The sequence below is a fragment of the Anoplopoma fimbria genome, chromosome 6 (assembly GCF_027596085.1).
Source record: "Anoplopoma fimbria isolate UVic2021 breed Golden Eagle Sablefish chromosome 6, Afim_UVic_2022, whole genome shotgun sequence".
Classification (NCBI taxonomy): Eukaryota; Metazoa; Chordata; class Actinopteri; order Perciformes; family Anoplopomatidae; genus Anoplopoma; species Anoplopoma fimbria.
In genome coordinates, this window is record NC_072454.1 from 16,549,563 (window position 1) to 16,560,847 (window position 11,285).

General features: G+C 39.7%; 1 protein-coding gene across 1 annotated transcript; it reads left to right on the forward strand.

Annotated features, from left to right (window-relative positions):
* The first annotated feature begins 1,088 nt into the window (after positions 1–1,088).
* On the forward strand, positions 1,089–11,242 carry LOC129092803 (lutropin-choriogonadotropic hormone receptor-like). The gene is given in 13 exon segments (XM_054600826.1): positions 1,089–1,158; positions 1,324–1,513; positions 1,798–1,869; positions 4,253–4,327; positions 4,589–4,663; positions 5,782–5,856; positions 6,149–6,226; positions 6,420–6,488; positions 6,924–6,998; positions 8,512–8,700; positions 8,857–8,910; positions 9,617–10,624; positions 10,626–11,242. Coding segments are annotated over 12 exon segments (2,079 nt in total). The 5' UTR covers positions 1,089–1,158; positions 1,324–1,343; the 3' UTR covers positions 10,765–11,242.
* Positions 11,243–11,285: the final 43 nt, after the last annotated feature.

The window sequence follows — 11,285 nt, forward strand, 5'->3', positions numbered from 1 at the left end:
GTTTGATTTCTGGCATTTTAAAGGGGACCATCGAAGCTTTGAGACAGGCTTTTTTTCTTTAGTTGGTCTTTAACATGCATTGGGAAAAGAAAATGATGATTTCTTTCTGGGCTTTTTACAGCCTCTGTGTAGGGAAGTGGGATATGCTGCCTTCAAGTGCATATGAGCATATAGTATGTGATCCTACTTCCAAGTCTGTTTCCTTCCTGTGAACTGTTGGTGCATTTGAGTGCATGTATTTGGCTTGATAACAGAGTAACCATAATGTCTTTCTTTTCTTTCTCTTTTTTGATATCCAGCAGAGCACTTACAGAATGAAAATTAGTTAATGTATAGTTGACAATATAAACTGTTCCCTTGCGAAACAAGTCCTGCATTCAAGATTGTACATTATTAGAAGTACATATAGTAATAAAGGATATATTGAAAGGACCATATCAGCACTTTTGTATGATTTAGCTCTAAAATTCACAGGGTATACTTTACATTTCAACTAACCAATTTGCTCTGTTTAACACATTTAAATAAATCTGGTTTCCATTCATTTCCATAAAAACGTATTTGCAGACCATTGTAATTTGCTTAAATTGAGTAGTCTATGGCAGTGAACATCAAGTTTCATTACATTTTGTCTGCCTTACGGTTGAGAGTTCTTGCAGTGCAGACCTTTCAAAAACAATCAGCACCTCAATTAGATGGATTTCCAAACCTTGTAGAATTATTAGAAACACATGGATTCCCTGAATCACAAAAGGACATATTTAAGATTATTTGTATTTGCAAAATTAGATGTTTAATACTTTTGGAGAAATGCACAATTTCCCCTCAAAACTATCTAAAGAAGAAATAGACCAAAGACTGTTATTTAAAAGAAGAAGAAAAAAAACTATAACTTCAACTGTAAATGCAATTCTGAGCTCTGAAAGTGGATTTTGTAATGAACAAAACCGAGTGACAGCTCTCCTTCAACATCACTTTCGACACCAGTATTTGACAGAGCTTTTTATTATCTCCGCCCACTAAACGTCACGTCTCTGCAGCTCAGCTGTCAAAGAAGATTCCGCTTGAGTTTCACTTTATTGAATCTCCCAGACTGGAAGCATCGTCAAAATTACGACAGCACCTGAAGTCAGCAGTGGATCCTGTTGAGAGATACAGGTGCCAAAAGACCATCATATTATTTAGCCTTTTGCCTTTGGTCTGGCATGTAAGACTTTCCTGAGGGTTTTGTTTTTTTTTTGTTGTTGTTGTTGTATCTTCAACTTTGAGCAGATTCAGCAGAGTTTTTTTTTTTTATTATTATTATTATTTTTATTCCCGTAGCGAGTGGCCCGGTGTCACGCATGGCTCACCGGGCGGTCTGGCTCCTGGTCGCTCTGTCCGGTGTCCTGAATGTGCGCTCCTGCTGGGCTTATGCCTGTCCGGCCATCTGCCACTGCACCGCCGAGACTTTTCGGTGCACCAGAGACACTCAGCTGGCCTCTCGGGCAGGAGCAAGATCCGTGTCTCGACTGTAAGTAACACAACTTTTTCCAAGATTCAGAGTTGATTTTTGGTGACAGAGGGTCTGTGGTACTTTACACTGAGCCCATCACTGCCCCCATACTATAGACTTTTATTTTATGACTTTTTTTTGTGTCCGGCTTATCACTAACTTGTAATATATTTGTGACTATACTTACTGTCTCACTGTAATATTCTTATACGGGTTTGTTTGTTTTTTAAATGATTTTAGGATTAAAATAATGTTTTAAGGATAACCTGAAAAGTTAACAACTTTACTTATGAATCTCACAGAAGGCTCAATCATCTGCCCTTGAAAGAAGTCCCCATGTATGCCTTCAAGGAACTGATCAACATTACAATAATGTAAGTATCTTTATTTTTTTATATGCTGTTGTTGGTTGAAGGAATGTATGTTTGGTACATAAAAGTTGGGTTTAACTCAGAAAGGGAGACACTTCTGCTGATTGACACTTTAGCCTTGACGAAACAAGCAAAGGAGAATGCTGACTATTCAAACTTAAGTGAAACGTTTTAAAATGATCAGATAAATTATGCATTTTACCTAATTGACACAGTTAATTGTTGCCAGTGTTGAAGTTTAACAGAATTTGGACAATTTAACCTAAAAATCCTTTGACCGTCCCTCAATAAACATTGAAAGATACATTATTAGTAATGTCACCGACTTTCCACTTTGAGGAAATGTAATGTACCGGACAAAAGAAGAAATTCTATAAATCTAAAGTCCTTTGCAAATTAACCTCCAAATACAGTTGAAATATGCTTTCCCTGTAACGCCACCTATTGGTCTGTGTGAGCAGAGTATTTACTGTATGTTCATTTTGGATTAGAGTACAAAAAGAAACTACTGTAGCCTAAAAATGGTGTTATATCAGATAATGTATACATTTATGCAGGGGCATATTGTAGCACCAGTTAGAAATAGAGAAAGAGTATTTCTGCAAGACAAGTACACCACTTGCCTCTGACAATGAAGTACAATTTCATAAAACATTGTAGTACTATACAGTATGATGTTTGTATATATTTTGCTATTAGAGAGCGCTCTTCAAAATCTCTAGGAGTGTTTTTTTCCACTGCTCCATAGATTTTGTGATTTTATGTCCTTTAAAATAACTCAATATTGTAGTGTATTATGTTCAATTTTGAAAAATTGGGTCCTGAGCATTGATAATGAAAAATAAATACATCTCAGAAATCAGGCTTTGAAATAAAAAAAGGTTTAATATTTAGTCATTTTTATATATGAAACACTTTAACTATGTTTACTTTTCTGTTATGACACAATGATCTCTGACTGATAAATAATATACTGAAAACATCAGATATTTGCCAGATGCTTGTCATCAGAGGAGGAGGTTAACATTACTATGGTGAAAAACACGATGACTATTTATTATTCCTTAACAAAATTGCATTTTACTCCTCTGGAGTCTCCCATTCAGTAATGAGAGACAGAAGGTGAAAGTGAATGACCCCTATCAAGGAATCAGATTGAAATTATTCATAAACATGATCTTGTTAAAAGAGGGAAGCTGTAAAATATATCCCACAGCTGATCTTACTAAAAAACAACAGTCGAGTGAAAACATAACCTCTTTTCATCTTGATCGCTGATCTCATCTTTATCATGTTTGAAGCTACTGAATACCGAGTCCTAAAGCCAGCACATTATCCTGAATGGGTTTCACTATTTAATTAACATCTCTCTTACAGTTTGATGAGCTGATAGCGTGTGCTCGCCTGTGGTGAAATCATTTCCAGGCGGTTGGTGTTGAGTGTGTTTGACTTTGCTCCGCTCCTCAGGGACAAGTCTTATCAGTCTCAGATACTTACAGCACCGGCATAATGTGTTCATTACGTTCAAATCTTGCCTCCATTCGCAAAATAGTTTAAAGCGATAAAACACACACAGGTTTAAATGAGGCGCCACTCCTCAAGCTGTGATCTTTTGAGCCCTTAGCTAGTTTGCCATAACCCCTGTGTCAAGGTGGAATGACATCAGGTGTGTGTGGTTTGTCACCGGTGACGCAAACTGAAAATCACTGCACAGCTTCATCTAGATGTATAAAAGCTTTTAATGAGCTGTAAGTGGTAATTATGACACTATACATAATGCAATCAGATGAGGGCACGAAAGAAACACAATTTAAGCAGTACAGATGGAGACATTTAATTGTTTGTTTTTCTGTTTGTTTGAGATGGAAGAAGAGTGACGTTAACCTAAGAAAAGTGTGCGCTGATTACAGTAGAGTGGGAGAAAACGATTATTACAAAAAAGGAGATGGAGAGCGGCTCGGTGAGGGGAGTCAGCCGTGCCTCTCATCAGAAAACAAAGTGTTCAAGGACGAATGGAGGAGTCTTGTTGACTTTCTTCGTCTCCGAACGTCTTTGTTTAGTCCTCCTTTTCAACCATCTTCACTTAGTCTCCCCCTGGCCCAGATGCATCCATGATGTATGTTTGGAGCTTCTCCAAACATGAGGTGAGGCATGTGGTGCCCTAGAAGTTTTTAATATTCCCCCTCATGCTTTGTGTCCCAATATCAATCATCTCTGTCCTATTTCTAAAATAAGTGCATTAAAAAGTAGGTGAGGAAAGAAATCCATAACTTGTGTTGCTAAAGCTCCATGTTTGTGAGCTTGAACGGAGACCTTTCAAGGGTAATTTGTTTACAGGCTCTTATTAATCTGTTGACTGATGTGGAGCCGTGTCTTTGTGCCACAGTGAGATCTCCCAGAGTGACTGCATCACACATATACACAGACATGCCTTCCTCTCCCTCCACAGCCTGACTCAAATGTAAGTGACGCTTTACCTTCAACTAAACGTCAAATTCAAGCTGCACGATGAAACCAGTTATTCATTTGAATGGTTGGTAGGTGTTTTGTGTTGCATTTGAGTTTCACAGGATTTAGTCTCTCGGTCACAAAGCGGCGTGTTTAATCCTTGACTTCCAGAGCGGCTGACATTTTGAATAGGCTTTTCCGCGTTTGTTTGTTGACAGCCACTGACAGCAATATTGTAATTACTGATGCCCGTCCCTCATTTTTATTCCCACAGTTGTGTGCAGAATATCAACAGTCTGAGAGTTATTGAAAAAGGAGCCTTCACTGACCTCCCCAAACTGGAATATTTGTAAGTCATTCTGCTTTAGATTGTGTCATTACTCTATCCATCCGATCTATTTAAACCACACTGACCAGCAGGTGGGTCAGTCATTATAATCTGCTTCTCTGCAGCCATGCATTGTTTAATCTCACACAACTTTATTTTAATTTAGTGGACCTTTTAACCTTAATCCTACCAACTGGTCCCCAGAGGTACACGTTTTGTCATATCTCACAGGTGCTTTATTATTATAATGTCCATTTTTTCAAGAATTTGTTGCTCAACTTGTACCTAATGACTTCATGTCATTGGTTTCTGTTTTAATTAGTGCTTTTTAACAAATACCAATGTATTGGGGTCCTGGGAGACTCCAGTCAAAGGCACCCAACTCCGCCAATGCAGTTTTAATAGATAAACAATTTATTGAGTTCATGTTTGCCATGGGTCCTTATTCAAAGTATCAATGTAAATCCATATGGCAGACACACATTTCATCATGTGCTCAGTCTATTTTCATTTCACACACTATGCAATTGACTATCTTTCCTCAAATAAAACTCATCTGTTTACTTTTCAGATGACATTATTTGATTTATGTTTTAGGAAGAAATAACTTCGTTATTTGGCCTCTGCTAGGTACTTGTCATTATGAATGTAGAGTTAGAAAAAGCCAATGTAGAATAAATATGGCACTGTCAAACAGTCTTGAATGAGATATTGTATAAATAGGGTAATTTAATCGGGAAAAGTGGATGTTGATGGGTTAAAAGGGGACCCAAGCCAATGATGTCATCAGGGTTATTTTGAGTTAAACCTAAAACTTCTGCCAAACGACCTGCGAGAGGAACTGGGTTCATTGAGTTTGAAACATGAGCATATTTAAGAGGGAGGGAGGGTCTAGGTAAAAAGTTATATCGAATTGCATTGTGGGGTATGTAGGATCCAGCAACCTGGAAATATTTTTGATTTATCTAGCATTCATCGTTGCAAATTAAATGTGACTGTGAAATGTCTGAACTGGAATCATCTCTCGCCAACTCTGACAATGGCGCAACCCTGTGACATTTTGTAGGTTGAAAAAAAAATGAATTTAGATTTATTCTTGTCTGCTCACGATCATGTGTCTCTGCTGCTCTTCTTCACAGGAGTATCTCCAACACAGGGCTGAGACACTTCCCAGATTTCACAACTATCTCTTCCCTGGTGCCAAATTTTATCCTGTGAGTAATCATATTAAAGAAATGTGTGTTTCTAAACTGGATTAGTGTCTTCCTGCATGTTGCAAAACTGCATGTTCTCCATGTTATAAAAATGCCTAAGTGGAGCCCAAGTTGTTATTTGTGAGCCCGGTTTGACTTTTATCTATCAATGTCACATTGCCACCTACCCCCCAGCAAACCCTCCGACTGGGTCACAGTTCATCAAAGTGCTCTTTTTTTACGAATATGCATAATTTAGTCCAACTGATAATTAAGCCAAACAGCCCGGGTGAATGTTATCTTCTCCGTGTAGAGACATGGCAGACAACATGATGATCGACATCATTCCTGCCAATTCTTTCCAGGGCATCACAGAGGAGTATGTTGAGATGTGAGTACACGAGCCAAAGTTCCTTTTGCCACATTATCAGAGCTAAGGGCAACAATTTGTCATCATTTGTTACAACTTTGTTAACATCTGTTGATGTGTCTCGATATGGTTATTTAATTGCATGTTCAGTTCTCTGACCTTGGTGATAGGTGCTTTTTTTGACCGCAAATGTATAACATTGTGTCCTTGACAGGAACCTGTTTAGAAACGGCTTCAAGAAAATCAAATCGCATGCATTCAACGGAACCAAGCTCAACACATTGTAAGACTTTTCCCTCATAATAAACTATAACAACAATAACATAACAGGCTGATACTGCATGTTACTGTTGAGTATGCTGCTCAGGTTTTAAGGATTTTCTTTTTCTAATCATAAAAAACTGAGTGTACCAGTAAACAAACGTTATGTAAGACTAAACAAAGATTGGATGCCCTGTGGTTTTCTTGCTCTGCTCTGTACTGCTCAATGTGGGACAGGGACAAGATATGTGCAGACACCCTGCTGTCTAAAAATAATGCTCATCTTCCTCAGTGTCATGCTGAGAAAACAAAAAGTAGATGAAAATGGTTTGAGGGGCATTGTGGGCCATTATTGTGTCATCTAAGATTCTCTTTCATATTGCATGTAAACTGCCAAACTGCTGTTTGACCCGGAGGTCACTTTGTGTTACAGTTGTTTTTTTTATGTCTTTTGTAGGATTTTGAAAGACAACTGGTATCTGAGTGACATTGAAGAAGACGCTTTTGAAGGAGCCACAGGTCCAAGTACTCTGTAAGTGGCCATAATTCACGATGAACCAAGAAAACTAAATAAAATGCCATGCCAACTGGCCAGAAGTCAGCTTAAAAATCAATGATGGAATATGTATTCATATCGGGGTTTTTTAAAGCTGCATCTTTAGGCTCATTGTTCTGGTTGGCACAACTTTGCTGTTTTGGTTCCCTCTGTGCCCTTCTCGGCCAAAGCAGAAACTGTTTTCACCAATAAAAGCATCACAAGGGAAATCACTTATTGTGCAGAAAAGACACTTTCAAAATCATTTTATTTATAGTTCTACATTTTGAAAGCGTTTTTAAGCCATTCTTCGTCTTTTAAGATACCATGAAGCAGAGACATGACCGGAAATTTGTGTTAATGTGTAATTTTGATCAGCTCAGGACTAATTGAAGTACATTATATTGTATACTGTTGGGCAGTTTAATCTGTAAAAATACATCATATTTTAAAAACTGAATATATGATTGACTATATAACCTTCACCTGCAGGGTAACTCTGATAAATGTATAAAGTACTTGTGCCTGAGAATTGCACTTGAGTAGATTTCCCCACTGTTGAAAATGAAGTAGTCCCCAAGTTAAAGATAAGAGGCAGAAATCAAAAGAGCAGGTCATTTATGATTGTGGCAAAGTTAAATACAAGAGAGGACAATCATACATTTGCTATCTTTTGTTATTTAAATCAACAGCATTAAGGCGACCATATTTCGAACTGGGCATGTGAAGCATGATTAATATTCATAACAATGTTTATCATTTTATTGTATAAACATTAGGGCGGTGACAGCCTGTCTGTGTAAACCAACAAAGGAAGGCAGGGCTGCTGAATACTGATGAGTGAGCAAATAGCCCAGTCTGCTGTAGCTGCAGCTCACAAGGTCTCTGATTGCAGGACACTCTGTATCTTAGATATAAAATGTCCACTTATGAATTACAGAATTATTTCTGGTGTTATTCACTAACACGCAGAAAAAGAAACAACAGTCTTCCTTTTTGAATGTACGGGGTCCAGAGTTGTACTTCTGGGTATTTTCAGATTTAATGAATGCCATTTTACAAGATGCAATCAAATGTGTGAGCGAAGAGGATCCTGAATGTTATTTTGCTTTGGATCAAATTTATTCAGTCCTTAAGAGCCAGTAATTACAACCTCCATTCTGTGATGAAGTAGTTTTTGTTGTGAATGAGCATCTCTTTAGAAACACCTTGATGAATAAGAGAATTTAGGCTGACACAGTCACTTTATAAGTTCCTATGAGAGATTCAGCAAATTTGCAAGAAACAGCAGTTCCAACCATCATCAACAAAACCCCTAATGGTGGGAAAGACTAACTTTGTATCCCTCCAATGGTTTAAATTACATGTGAATTCCCAGACAAGATAGACCAAAGCTGCTTTATTGGCTGGTGGTAGTCCAATGCCTCATTGAAACATTGTATTCTATTGGTCGATTTTTCACTAATCTTCACTGAAATATATGCCTGTGTTCTCTGCGTGTGCGTTTCAGGGATGTTTCCTCCACCGCTCTGAGCTCCCTCCCCCCTGCAGGATTAAGGCAGGTGAGGTTTTTGAGTGCCAGCTTTGCCTACGCTCTGAAGACCCTCCCTCAGCTGGAGAGCCTGGCTGAGCTGCTGGAAGCCGAACTCACTTACCCAAGCCACTGCTGTGCCTTTGACAAGTGGCGCCGAAAACAAAGGTAGCCGCGGCCCAGAGATGTAACAAATCCATTCACATCTGCATAAAGAACAAGAGCTATGTCCGGTGAATACCGATCATGAGTAGTTTGGTAATTAGCAGCGGGTTTATTGGCATATTGTGAGTTCTAATCTTCTTCCCATCTTTTTGTTTAAAGGGAAAGTGCCTTAAAGAACTTCACAAAGTTGTGTGATCTCAGCAAACCTGAATTGTAAGTCACTTCACTGGCCGGTGTACAAAATGATTGGTGTGTGTTGGTTTGATAGAAAAGACGGTTTTGACAACGGGATCTCTTTATGGGTGGCTCTGTGTATTCTGATGAACACATAGGGAAACACTACCTCCATATCTACAGTCCTCTCCGGCTCCCACACAAATATAATGAATACATTATATGAAACAGAAGTTAGCTTAGTTTACTCTAACTTTAAGCTACTAGCACTCCCTCTTAAAACAGCTATATTTAAGTGCCAATTTTGTTGAAATCAATATGCTGACAGTTAAAAATGTAAAGAAAACAAAAAGAGAAATAATGGGATGGATTGGGGTAATAAGTGAGTCCTACATGATAATTGTACAAAGGGGGAGAGGGGATGGGGCTGAAGGAATTCATGGTAGGGACCACAGAAGAAGAAATAAAGGAGGTTTGTCTCTACTTCAACACTTATTCTAGCTTCTAAAATAAAGCTCTTATACAAACACACAAAATGAATGGTTTGGACGTAAATAATTGATCTTTTTCAATAACATCTAACACTGGGATTTATCCAAAGTGTATATATATAAATATATAAAATGCAGCATACATAAACTCCCTTATTCTGACTCCTCACCTTCCTTACACAGATAGTTTTCCTTGATCAATTGCAATTGCTCTGTGATATTTATAGTATTCTCAACATCTGTGCATTCCTTAGAGAGCCCAATGCAGATGGCGAGGACTTTATCGACTACATCAACTTCCAGTACCCGGACCTGGAATTCAATTGTCTTAAAAACCCCTTCGTAAAGTGCACGCCAAAGCCAGACGCCTTTAACCCCTGTGAGGACCTGCTGGGCTTTCCCTTCCTGCGCTGTCTCACCTGGATCATCACCGTGTTCGCTGTGACCGGAAACCTGGCTGTTCTGGCTATGCTGCTCATTGGCCACCACAAGCTAACCATCTCCAGGTTCCTCATGTGTAACCTGGCCTTCGCTGACCTGTGCATGGGCCTCTACCTGATGCTCATTGCCTTCATGGACTACCTCTCCCGTCACGAGTACTACAACCACGCCACAGACTGGCAGACGGGGCACGGATGCGGCGTGGCGGGGTTCCTGACAGTGTTTGCCAGCGAGCTATCGGTGTACACGCTGACTGTAATTAGCCTTGAACGCTGGCACACCATCACCAATGCCATGCACGTCAACAAGAGGCTGCGGATGCACCACGTGGCGGCCATAATGGGGACAGGCTGGGCTTTCTCTCTGCTGGTCGCCCTGCTCCCTCTTGTGGGGGTCAGCAGCTACAGCAAGGTGAGCATCTGTCTGCCCATGGACATCGACACGCTGGACTCTCAGGTTTACGTGGTGGCCGTGCTCATCCTCAACGTTGTCGCTTTCCTGGTGGTCTGCTACTGTTACATATGCATATATCTGAGTGTTCGCAACCCGAAGCACTCTACCCGCAACGGCGACACCAAGATTGCCAAGCGCATGGCCGTGCTCATTTTCACTGACTTTGTGTGCATGGCCCCGATCTCCTTCTTCGCCATCTCGGCGGCCCTGGGAGTGCCCCTCATAACCGTGTCTAACTCAAAGATCTTGCTCATCCTGTTTTATCCCATCAACTCCCTCTGCAACCCCTTCTTGTACACACTCTTCACACGGGCTTTCAGGAAGGACGTGTGCCAGCTGCTGAGTCGCTGCGGCTGCTGCCATGCCAACAGACTTCTACAGGTCACAGGCTCTGGCTTCACACCTCAACTCTACCCAAAAAACGCCCAACAGAAACCCTCACTCGCTTAGCATCTACGCCTATCACATTAAGATGAAGGATTGCTTTCTGAGTAAGGGAGCCACATGATCATCAACACTGGGAACTTTATTAGGAACTTAAAAGCAGCCGCTGCTGCTGAAAATGTAGCATTTCTTCAAATTGTATGTACATAAAGGTGAAGAGAGCAGTTGATGCAGGCTGCATTTCTGCACAAAAATGTGGTACAAAGAAGCAGATGGATGGGGCAGGAATGGAGAAATCTATCCCAAAGCACTGAAAGTCACTTTTTTTAATCAAGATCAAAATCAATATAGCGGCTTTTGTGTAAGATGTTACAAGAAGAGACATTTAGATCTATTAAAGATCAATAAGTAGAATACACTGAAGTGTCTGTTTCAGCTCATCAGAGATGAGTTTTAGTGCCATCTATTGGGTTGTTTTACACACGAGACTTAAAGATTGAAGACATGCCAAAGCAACCACAGAAACTCAGTTCAAGCTAAATATTACTGCTGTTCAAAATGTGATTTTCATGACATTTTAATAAAATGTTTTTTTAAAAATTGTTGTTTTACTTCTGCGAACCATCTTTTTCAATTTCTTTCCAC